At 49.8% G+C, this 19,214-nt stretch overlaps 1 protein-coding gene across 2 annotated transcripts in view; it reads right to left on the reverse strand.

Annotated features, from left to right (window-relative positions):
• The window catches only part of PHF12 (PHD finger protein 12), a 57,404-nt gene that overhangs the window by 3,299 nt on the left and 34,891 nt on the right, over nucleotides 1–19,214 (reverse strand). Inside the window, exons 4-14 of one of the 2 annotated variants that reach the window (XM_087702922.1) lie at nucleotides 16,264–16,657; nucleotides 15,125–15,245; nucleotides 12,059–12,191; nucleotides 11,778–11,942; nucleotides 9,674–9,838; nucleotides 8,170–8,932; nucleotides 5,222–5,341; nucleotides 2,976–3,119; nucleotides 2,267–2,365; nucleotides 1,923–2,005; nucleotides 1,606–1,744 (exon numbers count right to left, since the gene is read on the reverse strand). In XM_087702922.1, the coding sequence (XP_087559048.1) occupies nucleotides 1,606–1,744; nucleotides 1,923–2,005; nucleotides 2,267–2,365; nucleotides 2,976–3,119; nucleotides 5,222–5,341; nucleotides 8,170–8,932; nucleotides 9,674–9,838; nucleotides 11,778–11,942; nucleotides 12,059–12,191; nucleotides 15,125–15,245; nucleotides 16,264–16,657 (2,326 nt within the window). Of the gene's footprint in view, nucleotides 1–1,605; nucleotides 1,745–1,922; nucleotides 2,006–2,266; nucleotides 2,366–2,975; nucleotides 3,123–5,221; nucleotides 5,342–8,169; nucleotides 8,933–9,673; nucleotides 9,839–11,777; nucleotides 11,943–12,058; nucleotides 12,192–15,124; nucleotides 15,246–16,263; nucleotides 16,658–19,214 lie in introns of both variants that reach the window. The other variant, XM_087702921.1, reaches the window with a different exon arrangement.

A 19,214-nucleotide genomic window follows, 5' to 3' on the forward strand; every position in this document is an offset into this window, starting at 1 on the left:
GAAGAGTATCTCCCTGGCAGGTGCCCATAAAGGACCGATAGCAAGGAGGGAGGCAGGGGAGGGTCAGCACAGAGATGATGGGATGGGTTTTCTCCAGGGCCTGGGGGTGGGAGTGGGAGGGTCAAGGGCTTAAAGAGACCCACTTCTATGGGTCTTGGGATAACGGGGGTGCCTCAGTCATAACTCTCCAAAGACTGGGCAGTCTGCATTTATGGAATAGGAATAGGAAAAGAGCAGAGTAGAATCAGAATAGAAGAGAAGAGAAGAGAATAAGGAATAGAATAGAATAGAATAAAATAAAATAGAACGGAATAAGGAATAGATTAGAATAAAATATGGAATAGATTAGAATAGAATAGAACAGAATAAGGAATAGAAGAGAAATAGGGAATAGAATATGAAAATAACAGAATAGAAGATGGAATAGATTAGAATAGAAGAGAATAGAAATAGGGAATAGGGAATAAGAAAAGAGATTTATGGAATAGGAATAGGAAAAGAATAGAGTAGAATCAGAATAGAATAGAACAGAAGAGAATAAGGAATAGAACAGAATAAAATAAAATAAAATAGAACGGAATAAGGAATAGATTAGAATAAAATATGGAATAGATTAGAAGAGAATAGAACAGAATAAGGAATAGAATAGAAATAGGGAATAGAATATGAAAATAACAGAATAGAAGATGGAATAGATTAGAATAGAACAGAAGAGAATAAAAATAGGGAATAGGGAATAGGAAAAGAGATTTATGGAATAGGAATAGGAAAAGAGTAGAGTAGAATCAGAATAGAATAGAATGGAATAAGGAATAGAATAGAATAAAATAAAATAGAACAGAACGGAATAAGGAATAGAATAAAATAAAATATGGAATAGATTAGAATAGAATAGAAGAAGGAATATAATAAAAATAGGGAATAGAATATGAAAATAATAGAATAGAAGATGGAATAGATTAGAATAGAACGGAAGAGAATAAGGAATAGAATATGAAAATAACAGAATAGAAGATGGAATAGATTAGAACAGAAGAGAATAGAAATAGGGAATATGAAAATAACAGAATAGAAGATGGAATAGATTAGAATAGAACAGAAGAGAATAGAAATAGGGAATAGAATATGAAAATAATAAAATAGAATATAGAATAGAAGATGGAATAAAATGGAACACAGAAGAGAGTAAGATGGGATGGGCAGAATAGGGGCTGGAAGGGACCTCAGAGGTCTTCTTGTCCAGCCCCCTGCTCAGATAAATGACAGAAATCTATTTTTTAGGATAAAAAGAGGAGCGTTTAGGGGGCTGGGAACTCAGACGGCTTATCCTGTGGGATGGATGGCATATAAATTGAATCAACCCATCACTTTGGCCACAGAAAAAAACCCACAGCCACCTGGGAGGAGCCCAGGAGCTTCGTGAAGACTACCAATGTTGTTACGAAGACCTTCCACCCAGCCTTGTCCCTGTGTGATTGCCACAGCCGTCTCCCAGAGAGGAGTAGGAAGGTTTCGGGCACAGGCGAGCCAGGGGAGCCCTGGGGGGAAATGTCTTTGTGGGGAAATGCCACTCAGCCACCAGGGAATCAGCCGGGGGGAACTTACTGATCACGCTCTGGACTTTGGCAACCATGCTGCTGGGCGGGATGAAGGCGGCCTTCTCCGAGAAGTCGCACGAGTACAGGACGTTGTCCACCGTGGTCCCGTGCTCGCTGTAGTTGAGCAGTTCGTAATGTTTGGTGTTCTGGGGAGGGGGGGGGAGGGAAGGAAGTCTGTTGTACCAAATGGCCAAGGTTGGGGAGGGGGTGGGGGAAGCCCGAGGAGGGGGGTGTCTCATCGTACTCTCCCACTCCCCCTGCCCGCCCACCCACCCACAAAAGCAGGACGCATGCTGGGCCCCCTGCCCTCCTCCCAGCTCTCACCTCATCGTAGAAGATGCAGGCGTGTTTGCCCGAGACGTAGTTGCAGTGACCGTAGTTTGTAAGGCACACGTCCATGTCTGCTCCTGCCAGGTGAAGGGGGAGTCAGAACGGCAGTGGGGGAGGGGGGGCTCCCACTACCCAAAGGCCGGGGTGGGGGGAGGCCAGGTCAGGTCTCAGGTCCCTCCCTGCCGCGTTTCTTGTACGTGAATCATGTATCAACCGCTACCCGGAGGGAGACTTTCCCAGCGATTGGGGGGGGGGCAGAGGAAGACCCAGGAATGCCGCCACAAGGAGGGACTCCTCCCCCCCTCCCCTGACGGCCATGCAGAGGCGCCAGCCCTTGCCTGTCCCGATGTAGAGGGTCCTGTAGCACATGTTCACCGCGCTGCCCGAGCCAAGGAGTGGGTAGAAGACTGCCCGGGCCTGCACCTCCTTCCTCTGTCCTGCAAAGGCAGAAAAGATGCCCTGGGTGCCAAGCGCCTCCCGTGCCAGGCACAGGACGCTCCCTTCCGAATCTGCCCCCCCCTCTCTCTGATCGCCGCTGGGAGAATTACACCTTCCGATGAGGGTTTAATTGGGGCGACAGGGACCCCTTGGCACTCGGCTGCTTTGAAAGTCATCGAGTTTGGTGCTCAAGGAATTTTGACGGGAAAATTTGGTCCCCGTTACTCGTCTTTTGTTTGGTACTTAAGGCACAAACGATGTCGGATGCCTCGTTTGTACCCTTTTTTTGGTACTCATTGTGTTTCCCCGAACCAGTTAAGGATGAGGACCGAGGTACCCGTTCAGTATCTACTCTGATGGGCACCTAGCAGGCTCCCAGGAGTTGGCACTTTATTGGGGGGAGAGGGAAAGAGAGAGAGAGAGAGAAAGAAAGTGCGAGAGACCCCACCAAGGAGAGCCAGAAAGTAGAAACTGGGCACATGCAAGAGTAGGCCAAGCCCCACACTCTCTTTTTTAAGTCGAACCCCACCCACCACCACCTCCACCACCTCCCCGGTTGGAGCAGAAATCCTGACGGGGGAAAGACGAGGTTACGACAGCCCGGACTACCTTCGGCAGAGTTGCTAGCAGAAGTGGGCGGGGGGCACCCCACGCTGTCGGCCGCCGGTTGAGCTTTGGAGGCAAAGAGCTGGTGTATCCTCTGCAAGGCCAGGAACTTGACCAGCTTCTCGTCCAGCATCCCGATCTCGATCTCTGCTGATGAAAAGGCAAAGGGGGTGGGGGTGGGTGGGCAAAAGGGGGTCAATGGGCTGAGTGTGCCTGGGCGGAGCCAAGGAGCCTCCAAAGCGACAGGGGGCAACAACTAGGCGTCTCTCAAGAAAGCTGGCTGGCTGCCCGGCCCAAAAGGAATGCGTGTCCACCCTTGGCAGAAGGCTCTTTGACCCCACGACGATGAGAATGGGTCAGTTTCTTTTGCCAGCCTTCAATGTACCTGTGTGCGAGTGAGTGTGTGTGTGTGTGTGTGCTTCAAGTCCCAAAGGTGCTTTTATCCAATAGTCAACTGGACTTTCTCTTTTTCTTTGAAGACGTTTCGCTTCCCATCCCAGAAGCGAGACCGCCTACTGCCACACTCCTCCCAGCGGCCGGTAAGATCCCACAGGGTGGGCCTCCTTCAGATGCCGTCAGCCAGACAGTGTCGACTGGCGGCTCCCCGGAGGAGAGCCTTCTCTGTGGCTGCTCCGACCCTTTGGAACAAACTACCCCCAGAGATCCAGACCTCACCCACTCTCACGGCCTTCAGAAAAGCTGTCAAGACCTGGCTATTCTGGCAGGCCTGGGGCTGTTGACCTCATCGTTAATGTCCAGCCCCGACTGAAATGAATGTTATCTATGTTTTTTTTGGGGGGGGGGGGATGAGCATAAAGCCATGTTTATTCTCACTGATAGTTTTTTTACAATTGTGAATGGTGATTGGATGCTGCTCTGTTACTCATCAGAACGATCAACCTCTCTGATTCCCTACTTCACTATTAAGTTGCTGTTATGGACCATTAGTGAGAAGTTGGTTGTTTATCAAGTTATTTTCCTACTAATTGGCACTGGTTTTGTTTTGCATCAGTTTTTCTCTGTAATGGTTATCTTTGTATTGACTTCTATTCCTGCCATTGTTTGGCCATCTCTTCAGACTAACGGTACTTAACTACATCTATCTTCTCACAAAAGAAATATATATATCTAATATATATATTAGATTTGCATTAGAGTTTCCTCTAGAACAGGGGTGTCAAACTCAATTTCATTGAGGGCCACATCAGGGTTTATCTATGTTGTTTTTTAACTTGTTATTTTATTTTTATTTTATTTTGTTTTGTTTTTTCCCCTCTCTGTAAGCCGCCCGGAGTCCTCCGGGATTGGGTGGCCTATAAATAAAATTAAACTTCAAACTTCAAGCTTCTTCAGCTCTGACCGGATGGAGGGGAAGGGAAGGATTTATAGTCCTTGCAGACGGCTGGTCCTTTGCATCCTTTGAGAGGGTCCTTGAGGCCACCTGGAGGTTTATCTCTGTCCTCAGGGTCACCCAAGTGGGGCAAATGGGGGGTGGAGCCTCCTTGGAACTGCTGGAAGGACAGAGTTGTGGGCTGGAGATGAGGGTGGGCTGTTTAAGTTCAACCTCTTGGACCCCCCCCTTTCAAACCAGCCGTCCTCTCTGCCCAAAAGGTGGACCTTGCTGTCTTCAAGAGAGCCACCCGTGTCTCTCAAATGCTGATGGCTGAAACTAGAGTCCTGACGTGTTTGTTATCCTGGGTTGCGCATGTGTTTATTGTGGTTGTTTGGTTTCCCCAAGGTACAGATCTGCACGTGACTCACTGCATTGTCCTGAATGGCCTCACTGACTCTCTCGAAAGGAGGCGAAGGACCAGCTGTCTGCAAGGACCCTCACCTCTCTCCAGGCCTTCCGAAAAGCCGTCAAAACCTGGCTGTGCCGGCAGGCCTGGGGTTGATGAGTTCCCCTCCCCTCTCGACCTGTGTGGTTGTGTGATTCTCGGCTATTTTAACTATTTGTATTGTGTTCTATGTTTCCCCTTTCCCCTTTTGAGTTGTTCGCCGCCCTGAGTCCCTCCCGCAAAAGGGTGGCATATAAATAAAATAAATCTAAATCTAAGGAGCATCAATTCTTCCCTTCCCCTCCATCCAGTCAGAGCGGAAGAAGCTTCTGGGAGGAGAAGGGAAACGCCTTCAAAGGAAAACCAGAAAGTCCAATGGACTCGGTGTGTGTGTGTGTGTGATGGAGAACCCGACTGGCTGAAAAGCGCTTGCCCTCTCGTGGGAAGGCGGCTTCCGCAAAGGGCTCTCACCTCCGCTGCCGTCTATTAATGCCTTCACGGGCCCCGCCAGGTCCACTGCGGCTGAAGAGTTGGAAGGGAGCGAGGAAGGGGCCGCTAACGCCGGAAGGGGGCTTGGGCTGAGCTTCCCATCTGGAGAGGAGAGGGAAGCAAACGGTTAGCTCAGGACATGGTTAAATCTCCCCAGATCTGGGCAGGCTGATAAACCTGCTGCTCTTAACTTAAGAGAGTAACAGAGCTGGAAGGGACCCTGTGGGGGTCACCTAGTCCAACCCCCAACCCACCCAAAGCAGGAGACCCGACTCCATTTCTGACAGGTGCGGTCGGTCCAGGCTCTTCTTGAAAGCTTCCAGGGATGAAGGCTCCCATAACCTCCGAAGGCAACTCCTGTTCCGTGGGCTGATGGGCCCTCACATTATTTATATTTTATAACCAAGCTAATACAATGAAATAGCAGAAGCCCTTAGACTTATATACCGCTTCACGGGGCTTTTACAGCCCGCCCTGAGATGTTTACAGAGTCAGCCTCTTGCCCCCCAACAATCCGGGTCCTCATTTTACCCACCTCAGAAGGACAGAAGGCTGAGTCAACCTCAAGCCCACCAGGATTGAACTGCTGGCAGTGGGCAGAGAGTCAGTGTGAAATACTGCATTGTAACAATTGTGCCACCACAGCTTCCTTCCCTTCTCTCTTACTTACTTCCCTCCCTCCCTCCCTCTCTCCTTCCTTCCTTCCTGCCTGCCTGCCTTCCATCCCTCCCTCCTACTTACTTAGTTCCCCTCCATCCTTCCCTTCTCTCTACTTACCTCTTTCTCTCCCTCCCTCCTTCCTTCCTTCCCTAGCAATAGCACTTAGACTTATATACTGCTTCACAGGGCTTTTACAGCCTGTCCTGAGATGTTTCCAGAGTCAACCTCTTGCCCCACAACAATTTTGGGTCCTCGTTTTACCGACCTCGGAAGGACGGGAGGCTGAGTCAACCTTGAGCCGGTCAGGATCGAACTGCCAAATTGCAGTCAGCCAGCAGTCAGCAGAAGTAGCCTGCAGTACTGCACTCTAACCACTGCGCCACCTTGGCTCAACCCCCCCCCCCAAAAAACTCACCAAATAAAGGCCCGGAAATGGCTATAATTACAGGTAGCCCTTGACTTATGACCTCAACTCCAAATTCCCGTTGCTAAGCGAGACATTTGTTAAGTGAGTTTCACCCCATTTTACGACCTTTCTTCCCACAGTTGTTAAGTGAATCCCTGCAGTTGGCAAGTTGTGAAGTCCACGGCTGTGAAGCGGATCTGGCTCTCCCCACTCGCTCCGCTTGTCAGAAGGTCAAAAAAGGGGTGGTGGTCATGTGACCGCCCTGGACACTGCGACCGGCATAAATATGAATCAGTTGCCAAGCACATGAGCTTTGCGGATGTTGCAACGGTCGTAAATGAGAAAAATGGTTATAAGTCCCTTTTTTCCAGTACTGTTGTAACTTTGAACAGTTGCTAAATGAAGAGTTGTACAGTAAGTTGAGGGATACTTGTATACTGCCGCCCGGAGTCCTCCGGGATTGGGCAGCCTATAAATCTAATAAATTAAATTAAATTAATTAATTGTCCCAAAGGGGCTTTTTCCAAGAGGCAACTTGGACTTCCTTGTGTCAACATCTCAGGCGTTTCCATGACTACTATCAACTTGAGAAGGGAGGAGAATTCCATGCATCCTTTTGGCCAGAGTAAAGTCTCATATTCTTGTAACTGGGATGTGAATTGAATTGAATTGAATTGAATTGAATAGGTTTATTTATAGGCCGCCCTTTTCCCTGAGGGGACTCAGGGCGGCTAACAACTCATAGGAAGGGGGATACAGACAATAACATATAACATTACATATAATTAAAAAGTAAACAACATTCATCCAACATTCGGGTGGGGGCAGATCAATCTCTACCCCCAGGCCTGGCAGGATAGCCAGTTCTTGAGGGCTGCGCTGCCGTAACATCTTGTTGGCGAATGTGATTGATGACTTCAGGCAGAGGGGAGGGGGCACAGGGGGTAAAGTTCAGACGCCGTTAAGTGGGATTCAGTTTAGGCTCCGCCGAAAAAGATCAAGCCAAGATTGTTGATCCTAATAAATGAATGTTTTTTATTTGAACTTTGTCTCGAGGCTCGCAAATTAATTAGGTCGTCTCTTGGGAACTTCACATCTTGTTTTTTCTTCGAAGATGTTTTGCTTCTCATCCAAGAAGCTTCTTCAGCTCTGACTGGATTGGGGAGGGGGGGAAGGGAATGGAAGGATTTCTACTCTTTGCAAACAGCTGGTCATTTATAATAAATCCTTCCCTTCCCCACCATCCAGCCAGAGCTGAAGAAGCTTCTTACATGAGAAGCGAAACGTCTTCGAAGAAAAACAAGAAAGTCCCGTTGCTTCTTCATGAAGAGCTGAAGAAGCTTCTTGGACGAGAAGCAAAACCGAAGAAAACCAGTTGCCTCCTGGAAAAACAACAACACAGTTGGGACAACCACAGCCTGGAGGGCAGAGAATCTCCATAGATACCTGTATATTTTATTTATTTGCAAGTGGGATTTAGATACACACGGAATTGTGAATGGGAAACAGCAAAAACCAGAGCAAAAGAATTTTTGGTTGGGAAAAAAACAACCTTTCCTCCTTCCGACTTTTAGTCCAAATTTAATTTTTGGGTTGACAAATTACGGCATCCTCCTTTTGGTCCCTCTGGATGCAAATACTACTACAGTGGTACCTCGGTACCAGGGTGGATTTGATTTAAATCACTAGTAAAAAGGCTTGATTTAAACTAATCAAGGGGAGAAGCAACAAAGGGAAAGCAGAGAAACATAGGCCTACATTTAGGATTTCTGGCAAGGGGGGTGGGGGGGTGTCAGTCCTGCTGGAATGCTGACAGGGGGAATGCCCAGAGCTTTGCCCCCCCCCTAACCCCCTCTGCACTCACCTGGAGGTGGGGCTGAGGAACAAAAACCATGGGCAGGGGCCACGGCAGAGCCTCCCTCCCCTACAGCCGCTGGGTGAGGAGTGAGTGCCCACGTGGCGGAGACGGGGGAGTCCGCTGCGCCCAGATCCGTAGCTAGCAGAGGCCCGATTGGCGCCTGAGTGTTCTTCTGGGGCCAGGCCGTGGCGGCTTCCAGGCTGAAGCAAGAGCTGGGGAGGGAGGCCAGCAGGGTGGTGACGGGCACGGCCACCTTGTGGGGGCACGAGACGGGTCCCGCAGCGTTCTCCGTTTTCACGACGGCGCCAGACACGTGGTTGAGGAGCCCACAAGCCGCCGGAGGAGTAGCGGATCTCGGCCAGGGCTGCTGCCGGTGAGACAAGGACCCGCCTTGCCCGCTCAGCCTGGGCGAGGCGGGTGCGGAGGCCTCCCCGTAGAAGCTGGGGCCGTTGATCTTCACCTCGGCGGCGGCACCCAGGCCATTCGACGTCCCGCAGGGGGGAGGAGGTTTCTTGGGCCGGTCCACGGAGGAGGGGTAGGGGGTCTCGTCCTGCAAGGAGTTCTGGGGGATGAGCCCCGAGGTGCAACTGGGAGGGGGGGCGCTGGGCTTGTCCGTCGCCTGGTATAGACTGGCGAAGGAGCCGTCGGCCGCCAGCAGCGGCTTGACGTCCCCTTTCTCCGCCTGCTCCGAGTCCCAGGAAAAAGGGGCCTGCTTGGCCGATAAGTGTTTGAGGATGCTGCACTGCAGGGCCACGATGCTACACAGCCACTGAAAGAGAAAGGACGGCCACAGATCAGGACGGAGGACGGGAGTCAGAAGACATTTCAAAGGGGGAAAAAGAAGAAGAAGAAGAAGAAGAAGAAGAAGAAGAAGAAGAAGAAGAAGAAGAAGAAGAAGAAGAAGAAGAAGAAGAAGAAGAAGAAGAAGAAGAAGAAGAAGAAGAAGAAGAAAGGGAACTTAAGTCGGAGGAGAAAAAGAAAGCTGGAAAAAAAATAGAGCATTAAAGAGAACAAGAGATGAGACAATTGGCCACTGGCATGTACTTATGACGGTCCCAGGGTTACGTGATCAAACAAAGTCAATGGGGAAGGCATTTAACAATGCCTAACTTAACAATGGCAAGATTTGCTCAATAGCCGTGCCGAGAAACGTCGTAAAACGGGGCAAAGCCCCCTTAACCACTGTGTTGCTTGGCAGTGGAAACGCTGGGCTCGATTGTGGTCGTACGTCGAGGACCTGCCTATGTTCGAAATCCACCCTGTGGCCCTTTTTGCTCTCCTAGCAGCCCCTCAAAGCCGACGGAGGAAGCTCCGTGGGGCAGAGGGGATGACAGGGGGAAGGAGATGAGCTAACTGGCCCCACTGATTTTCTGAGGGTGCTGGGAGGGCCCCGCTGCCCCAGCCGTGAGTCCCAGAGAGGGGGGAGGTGTCTGATGCAGCCTGGCAGGAGGGCAAGCCCACCCCTCCACCCTCCCCTCCCCCAAATCAGGAGCCTTGCTGGCCGTGTTACCTCTTGCTGTTCCGATTGGGCGGCTAAGTGCTGGGAGGGGCTGCCGGGGGCCTTCGGCAAAGACTCCTCGGAAAAGCCGTTGCAAATCAGCTCCCCGTCCCGGATGGCTGCGGGCGCCATTAATGCTGGTGGGATCCGATACTGGGACTTGATGGCCTCCGGGACCTGCGGGCAAAGAGAAGCGGAGAAGTTGGCACAGCCATCGCAGGGTGCCCTTTCCGAGCAGCAAGGCCGCCACCTCTTGGCAGGACCCGGGCACTGCAAGCCAGCCCACAAGGATGGCCGGGGAAAGCCAATGTGGGGCGCCAGCTCGTAGCTTCAGCCTTGATGGGGGGGGGGGAGGGGAGCAGTAGGGAAGGAGGAGGGGAAAGAAGGATAGAAGCAGAAACCAACCCAAGAACCCTCCGGCTACCCCGAGAGATGCCGGACCTCAGAACGGGGACTAAAATGTGAGGGAGCTTCGTTGTTTTTCTCGAAGACGTTTCATGACCCATCTAGGCAATCTCATCAGTGCCAGTAAGGACTGGGGTTTGAGGAGAGGAGGAGGAAGTGGATTGTGGGGTCCTTGGTACTCTCTGAGCTTGTTTTTCTTGCAGACCTTTCAACACCCAAGTGGGTAACATCATCAGTGCTAGTAAGGAGTGTGGTTTGCTGTCAAGATTATATCCTGGTAGAGCTTGCCTGGTCAATGTTGGTGGCCTTAAGAGATTCTGCTGCTGTTTCTTGATTGGGGTATTCCAATCCGGTACCAGCACTGATGATGTTCCCTAGAGGGGTCGTTAAACACCTGCAAGGAAACCACCCAGCTCGGAGAGCACCAAGGACCCCCCCCCCCCCCCGTGTCGACCCTTCAGCTACAAAGATTCTCCTTTATTTATGTTTAGTTTTATTGAACTTGTATGCCGCCCTATTCCCCGAGGGGATTCAGGGCGGCTAACAAACTAAATAGGGGAAAGGGGAAATACAAAAAACGAAAAGACAGACAAATACAAACAGATTAAAAACTCCGCAACAGCCGCAACAATTCGAGTGGGGCTGGGAACTCATCAGCCTCAGGCCTGCCGGAACAGCCAGGTCTTGACGGCTTTGCGGAAAGCCTGAAGGATGGCGAGGGTCCGGATCTCCACGGGGAGATCGTTCCAGAGGGCCGGAGCAGCCAGTTGTTTTGTTGTTACCAAAACAACTAATTCAAACTTTACGGGAGACCAGAAAGATGACCAGGGAGGAGGGCTTGAAACCAGAGGGAAAGTAACAGAAGCAAAGAGTTGGAAGGGACCTTTAAGGTCTTCTAGTCCAACCCCCTGCTCATATAAATTTCAGACAAAGGGTTGTTCACTCTCTTCTTAAGCTAGGCTGCAACCAACTACCGTATTTTTAGGAGTATAAGACGCACACTCCCCACCCTAAAAGAACGTGGAAATGTTGGTGCGTCTTATACACTGAATACAGCCATTTTTGGCCTCCCGAAGCCCCATCCCCACATCCCATTTTTGCGGAAAAAAGGACAGTTTTTCGCAGAAACAGATGTGTTTTTGCCTTCCCCTAGCCCCCAGGGGCACTCTGCAGGCTTCAGTGAAGAAAGAGCCGAGGTGGCACAGTGGTTGGGGTGCAGCTGACTGTTATCTGCAGTTCAGCGGTTCAAATCTCACCGGCTCAAGGTTGACTCAGCCTTCCATCCTTCCGAGGTGGGTGAAATGAGGACCCAGATTGTTGTTGGGGGCAATATGCCGACTCTGTAAACCACTTAGAGAGGGCTGAAAGCCCTATGAAGCCGTATATAAGTCTAACTGCTATTGCTATTGCTATTCAGCAGGGCTGGGAGAAGGCAAAAACACTGTTTTTGCAAAAAACGGGCAAATTGGGGCATTTTTCACAAAAATGGGGGCCTTTTTGCCTTCCCCCAGCCCTGCTGAAGCCTGCAGAGTGCTCCTGGGGGATGGGGAGGGCAAAAACATTTTCTTACCTCTTCGAAATCTTGGTGAGTCTTATAGTCCGCAAAATACGGTAGCTCTAGTGAAAGTATACCCTTGGCTGCAAATGGGAGTCGAGGGTTTTTCTTCCCTGGTGATCCAAGCTGAGAGAAGCCTGACACGGGGTTTCCTACCTTCAGGCCTTTCCTCTTCCCCAACTGGACCACTCGGCGGTTGGGCGGGTGCTTCTTGTGGATCCGGTTCAAGAAATCCACCTTCACCGCGTGCTGCGAGATGGTGTCCTGGAAGCGGTCAAACACCTGGCACCGGTTGCTCAGCGTCATGTTCTTCTGGTTCAGCTGGAAGAGACGGAGGGGCCTAAGGGAAACCGGCCGGCCATTCCTCCCCCGCCACCCTCCCCCCACCCACCCCGCCACCCCTCCCCCCCCGATCACGAGGCGAGATCCTGGCTTACCACCACGTGCTCAATGTGATTGGGGCACATCCACCTGCCCAGCGGCATGGCCGTCAGGGGGGGCTCCAGGCAGTCCATGTGGAAGAGTAGAGGGCAGTAGTCACACTGGATCAGGGGGGCCACTCGGCAACTCCTGGAAAAGAATAACGGGAATCCTCACTCCGCGGAGAAGGCGGAAGAGGGAGGCGGCCTCTTGTGCTTCGCCTGTTGCTGTGGCCATTTTTCTTTTAATGTTTTGTTACATATTTTAACTTCTTTTATAAACAAAGTGTTGGCCAGGTTTTCCCCTTCAACATCTTCTCTTATGCATGGTTCATTTTACATCGTATTTCCATTTCCAATTTCAGCCACCTTATTTCCTTTCCGTATTTTCCATCTCAAATTTAATTTCTTCCTAATGGATAAACAATATCATTAAAGGGAATCAGAATATTTTGAAGCCTGGAACAGATTTTTTATATGATTGGTATAAGACAAGGTGACAAGACTGGAACAAGCTGTATATATTGTGATTGGACAGAAGGATAGAGAATGCACTAAGTAGGCTAACAGTTAATGGTTGAGACTAGTTGTATATAATGTGAACGTATGGTCACTTCGACTTTGCGGTACTGCACTGTTTTAAATGTAAAAATAAATAAAAATATATTCAAAAAAATAATATCATTATTTGCCCCTCTAAGTTAATCAAATTTAACATTTCATTTCGTCTGTTATTCTGTTTTATTATAGATAACATATATCCTCAAATTTAATTTTGTGTGATAAACATTTCACTTAGTTAATTATCCACAGTTAATAGTATTGATCCGAATCCCTCACATCATATTAACTACGTACCACTAGCAATGTTAACATATTTCATTCTATTCTACTAGTAAATCCTTTTCCTTCTTTCTTCCTTTCAAACATTTTCTCTTAGTCTCTCATGAATTCCCCTTCTCTTAGATTCTTTTCTTTTCACCCATTCGCCTAGCTTTTTCTTTTTCTTGTTTTTGTAGTTTCTTCATTTTTTCTTCCCCAGATTTTTTCCCAGTCTCTCCCCACTGTTCCCACCTTTATTATTTAGTTTTCCCTTTTTTGGGGGGAGGCAATTCCCCCTTGTAAGAGCCGAGGTGGCGCAGTGGTTAGGGTGCAGTACTGCAGGCAACTTCAGCTGTTATCTGCAGTTCGGCTGTTCAAATCTCACCGGCTCAGGGTTGACTCAGCCTTCCATCCTTCCGAGGTGGGTGAAATGAGGACCCGGATTGTTGTTGGGGGCGATATGCTGACTCTGTAAACCGCTTAGAGAGGGCTGAAAGCCCTATGAAGCGGTATATAAGTCTAACTGCTATTGCTATTGCCTTGTCTACTTTTAGGGTGTCACTGTGAATCCCTGTTGCTGTGGTCATTCGCGCTTCCCACCCTCTGACCTCCTGCTCATCTGGAAGACAGGGGCCAACGGGGAACTGGGCCTCAACCCCGCTACGGGCTCCCCTTGTAACGTGAGAAACAGCTTCACTTGTGACCCATAAACCCAACCGTGGGGAAGCAGAAAGAGAGGAATTCCACCAGAAGCTTCAGACGGACAGAATTGGAAAGGGCCTCAGGGGCCTTCTACTCCAACCCCCTGCTCAAGCAGGAGACCTTACACCTTTCCAGACAAAGACTTGTCCAGTCTCTTCTTGAAAACCTCCAGGGATGAAGCACCCACAACCTCTGGAGGGAAGCTGTTCCACTGCCCGGTTTTGAACGTTGCGGCATTTGCTGATCTCAACAGCCTTCCCATCCTCTCTTCCTCCAGAATAGCAGAATTGGAAGGGGCTCTGTAGGTCATCTAGCCTCACCCGCTGCCCAAGCAGGAGACCTTACACCTTTCCAGAGAAATGGCTGTCCAGCCTCTTCTTAAAAACCTCCAGGGATGGAGACCCACAACTTCCCAATAGAGGAGAATATTTGTCCTTGAGCTGAGGGGTCCTTGATGCTCTCTTGGTTGTTTTCTTGCAGATGTTGATTGATTGATTGATTGATTGATTACATTCATATGCTGCCCTTTTCCCCGAAGGGGACTCAGGGCGGCTCACAATTCAATCAGGGAAGGGGGTACAGACAAGAAATAAAAAAGACAGAACATAACAATACACAATTTAAAAACACACAACAGTCATACCATTCGAGAAGGGGGGCAAAAACTCTTTAGCCCCAGGCCTGCCGGAACAGCCAGGTTTTAAGGCTTTGCGGAAGGCCTGGAGGATGGTGAGGGTACGAATCTCCACTGGGAGCTCGTTCCAGAGGGTCGGAGCAGCTATAGAGAAGGCCCTCCTCCGGGTAGTCGCCAGTCGACACTGGCCGGCGGATGGAATTCGGAGGAGGCCTAGTCTGTGGGATCTGATCGGTCTATGTTCCATTACTCAAACTAGCTAACTTCCTCAGAGCGTGTTATCTAGTTTAAGGAACGAAACATCTGCAAGAAAACAACCAAGCTCAGAGAACACCAAGGACTCACAACTTCTGGGGGGCAAGTCATTCCACTGATTGATTGTTTTCCCTGTCAGGGAAATAGAAAATAGAATAACGGAGTTGGAAGGGACCTTGGGGTCTTCTAGTCCAACCCCCTGCTCAAGCAGGAGACCCCCACACCACTTAAGGACATAATGGCTGTCCAACATCTTCTTAAAGACTTCCAGTGTTGGGGCATTCACAACTTCTGGAGGCATGGAGTTCCCCTGGTGAATTGTTCTTAACGGTCAGGAAGTTTCCCCTCAGTTCTAAGTTGCTTCTCTCCTTGATTAGTTTCCACCCATTGCTTCTTGTCCTGCCCTCAGGTGCCTTGGAGAATAGCTTGGCTCCCTCTTCATTTCTCCTTAGTTCCAGGTGGTTTCTTTCCTGGAGGACATGACAGGGCACCTGAAGCTCAGGTGAAGGCAGGGCATCGCTTGGGGTGGGAGGGAGGGAGGTTTAAGGGTATTGGAAAGAGGGTGTGTGTGTGTGTGTGTGCTGTTGAGCTCCTGAAATGAGGAACACCTCCTGTTCTCAGACACAAGTATGACACCTCACCCCCCCCCCAGCCCAAGCCCAGCAGGTTACCTGCTGCAGGTGAAGCAGACTTTGACGGGGAGGGGGACCAGGCCGTTGTGGTCCAGCTCATGCTGTGCTTTCTTGACATTCTTCCCGGAGGTCTCCTCCTTTCTTCTTCGCTTACTAGTACCTGGCAGGGCAGAACAGGAAGTAGAATGGGACACAACAGGAAGAGGGTCGCTCTGGGGGTGGGATGGGTGGCCTCTAAATCTGATACACCACAAAGGCACGCACGCGCGCACACACACACACACAGGATAGATGACAGGTGATAGATCTCTAAATGTGATGCACGCGAGCACACAGAAATAAATAGATGGTAGGCATGTAGGTTGATGATCTATATGGCTCTTTCAATTTGATACACACAAATACACGCACACAGAGTGGGTAGATGACAGATAGGTCCCTAAATTGGAGACATATAAACATACACTCACCGGAAAGGGTGGGGGGACGGGACAGATAGATCCCTAAATTTGATACAAACAAGCCCATAGACCCAGATAGACAGAAAGATGGATGGAAGGCACAGACAGACAGATAGACGGATGGATGATAGGTAGGCTGATGCGGAGATACAGATCTTGATATACATGTAGGGGACCGTGACCCGTCAAAAGCGTGAACGTCATAAGCGCGCCGACAACACCGCGGCGCTAAAACCGCGATGTCAAAAGCGCGCCGACAACACCACGCCGACACCGCGCCGACAGAAGCGCGATTTAATTTAAGGTAAGATTTACAGTTAGGTTTAGGGTTAGGTTACAGCGCGCTTCTGTCGGCGCATTTTTGTCGGCGCGCTTTAGGGCTAATTAGTTGCTCATTCGTCGCACGGTTTTGTCACCGCGCTTTAGACACCGCGGTTTAGTCAGGCGCGCGACAGACAGGCAGACGAGGCGAGGGAGATATTGGGGAGCGGAGAGGGGAAATCTATGCATTTCCCCTTTATTACCTGTGGACTCCAATCCCAGGATTCCTGAGACAGCAGGAAGTCCACAGCTCGTAAAGGGGCCCAGGCCTGCTCATAGAGACTGCCCTTCTTGGCTCAACCACCGGGCCCATGTTCCTGATCCGGGCAATGGTGGAAGCCAAGCAGCAGCCCACCCGGGGCCCTCTCCACAGCCCCTTGCAAGGAGCTCCCTCACCTGGCAGGGCCGTTGTGCAGGTGAGTTCATTGGGCAGCTGGAACTGGGTGGGGTTCCTCTCCATGGCGGCCGCGATGAGCAGCTCGAAGGGCCGCTTCAGGTGAGGCTGCCCCCCCTCGGCTTCCGCCCCGGGGGCCGAGTCGTCGTCCACGTCGATGATGTCCTCGTCCACGTCGATCTGCTCCGAGTTGGGGGTGTCTGTGCTGGTGTTGGAGGTCGGGGTGCCGGGCCGGCTCGCTCTGCGCTCCAAGAGCCGGGCGTGGGGAAGGGTCCGGAGGCTCCCGCCACCCGCCCGGTCCAAGTAGTCGGCATCGCTGGTGGGAGACGAGGTCCTCTTGCCCGACTTGTCAACCAAGCCATTCATGTGGCCGAGTTCCTTCTTCTGCTCCCTCTTCTGCAAGGCACAAAACAGCTGTCAGCCTTCCTCCCCTGGGCACTCTGCGTGTGCGTGCGTGCGTATGTGAAAGAGAGAGAGAGAGAGGGAGAAGAGGGAGAAGGAAAAAGGAGAGAGGGAGAAAGAAAAAAGAGAAAGAAAAAGAGAGCAACAGAGAGGGAGGAAAGGAGAGAGAAACAGACAGAACGAGAGAGAAAGAGAAAGTCAGAGAGCAAAAAAAAGAGAAAGAGGGACAGCGAGAAAGAGTAAGAGAAAGAAAAAAAAGATAGCAACAAAGAGGGAGGGGGAGAAAGGGGGAAACAGAGACAGCGAGAGAAAAAGAGAGGGAGAAATTAATTTAATTAATTAAAGAGGGAGAAAGAGAAAAAGAGAGGAAAAAAGAGGGTGGGAGGAGAAATAGAGGGACAGAGAAAGAAAGAAAGAAAGAGAGAGAGAAAGAGAAAAAAAGAGTGGGAGGGAGAAATAGAAGGAGAGAGGAAGAGACAGAGGGATAAAATATCTCTTCCCAGAACCTCAAAGAAGTCCCTGTGGGGGCTGCTGGATAGAAGTAGTCCTTGACTTATGACCACAATTCAGCCTAATTTTTTCTTGGCTAAGCGAGACAATTTTAAGTGAATTTTGCTCACTTTTCACAACCTTTCTTGCCACTCCTATTAAGGGGATCACAGCAGTTGAGTTAGTCCCCTCTTCGTTAAGTGAAACCTGGGAGCGCCATGGACTCTGCTTGTCAGAAGGTCACAAAAGGGGATCGTGTGGCATACCCCCCCCCCCCGGGGGCATTGCGACTGTCATAAAGATGAGCCGGTTGCCAAGCGGCAGAGTTTTGATCTTGTGACACACAAACACACCCCGGGGACGCTGCAGCGGTTGCAAGTGTGAAAAACGGACATAAGTTGATTTTTTTTCTCCCGGTGGCAACTTTGAACGGTCACTAAATGAACATTTGTAAGTCGAGGTCTACCTGTGCAGGACCACCTCGACTTATAACCATCTGCTTAGTGACCATCTGAAGTCACAGTGGCCCTGGGAAAAAGAAGAAGAAGGGACTCCCTCAGTCAGGTGATCAAAATTCAGGCCCTGCTCAACGGATTTATTTGATTGATGGATGGACGACAGTTGCTGGGTCCCAGGGTCATGTCTCTCTCTCTCTCTCTCTCTCTCTCTCTCTCTCTCTCTCACACACACACACACACACACTGAGACCCTTCTCAGGTGGCTTCTGACAAGAATTCAGTTCTCAATGAATGGAATTCTGAAAAAAATGAATTGAAATGAACTCAATCAACAGAATTCATTCTGTCAATGGAGGAAGCCAGACCGGCTGGATGACTGTGTGACTCCCTTAACATCCGCAGGGATCCACTTAACAAAATGGTTGCAGAACGGGGCAAAACCTGACTGAACAACTGCCTTGCTTAGCAACGGGCATTTTGGGTTAAGTCAAGTCAAGGGTGACTTGTGCTGTCCGGTAGTGGAGTTTCCGGCTAGGCAGTTTGAAACCAGCAATAAAGGAGAATATTTGTAGCTCAGGGTTGAAACGAATGATTCATGTTTGGGGTGGGGTGGGGGTGGGGCTCTAACGAGTGTGTCACAACCACACAATGGACTGAAAGAGAAAGGGGGGGGGGATATATGCCAGGGCTTAACCAAGACCTTCCCTGGATTCTCCCAGCCCCTTTTCAGGATGCCAAGCAGGAAGGGTTCCAGGTGGAGAAAAGGCTCCAGGTGAGGAAGGAAGGAAGGAAGGAAGGAAGGAAGGAAGGAAGGAAGGGCTGATGGAACCAATGAGCCTTAGTTTCTTCCAGGTGGGGGTTGGAGCAACTGGTTGCTGTAACCACACACACCCCTCGTTCTTCAGAGAAGGCCAGGGACTCTCCAGGAGGGAGACGGGGGGGGGGATTTCTCAATTAGATGGATGGATGAAGTGAATAGATAGATAGAGAGAGAGAGAGAGAGAGAGAGAGAGAGAGAGAGAGAGAGAGAGAGAGAGAGACTAGATGAAGATAAACAGACTATACACACACAGACACACAGAGAGAAACCAAGAGTAGGTAGGTGGATGATGAATGGGGGATGGATGGATGGATGGATGGATGGATGGATAGAGTAGAGAGGGAGGGAGAGAGGGAGAGCGCAAGGGTAGGTAGGTAGGTAGATGGATGGATCAAATGAACACAGAGAAAGAGAGAAATAGACTAAGTGAATGTAGATAAGAGAGAGAGAGAGAGAAACCGTGGGTGAGCGGGTAGGTAGGTAGATACCATAGATAGATAGACTGATAGATAGATAGATAGATAGATAGATAGATAGATAGATAGATAGATAGATAGATAGATAGATAGAGATAGATAGATAGACTAATAGATAGATAGATAGACTAATAGATAGATAGATAGATAGATAGATAATGAAAGATGATAGAGAGATACATATATAGACACTGATAGATAGATAGATAGATAGATAGACTGATAGATAGATAGACAGACTGATAGATAGATAGATAGATAGATAGATAGATAGAGATAGATAGATAGACTAATAGATAGATAGATAG

Source organism: Thamnophis sirtalis, unplaced genomic scaffold, assembly GCF_051295495.1.
Source record: "Thamnophis sirtalis isolate CommonGarterSnake01/CBP01778 unplaced genomic scaffold, rThaSir2_p1.2 scaffold_17, whole genome shotgun sequence".
Taxonomy (NCBI): Eukaryota; Metazoa; Chordata; class Lepidosauria; order Squamata; family Natricidae; genus Thamnophis; species Thamnophis sirtalis.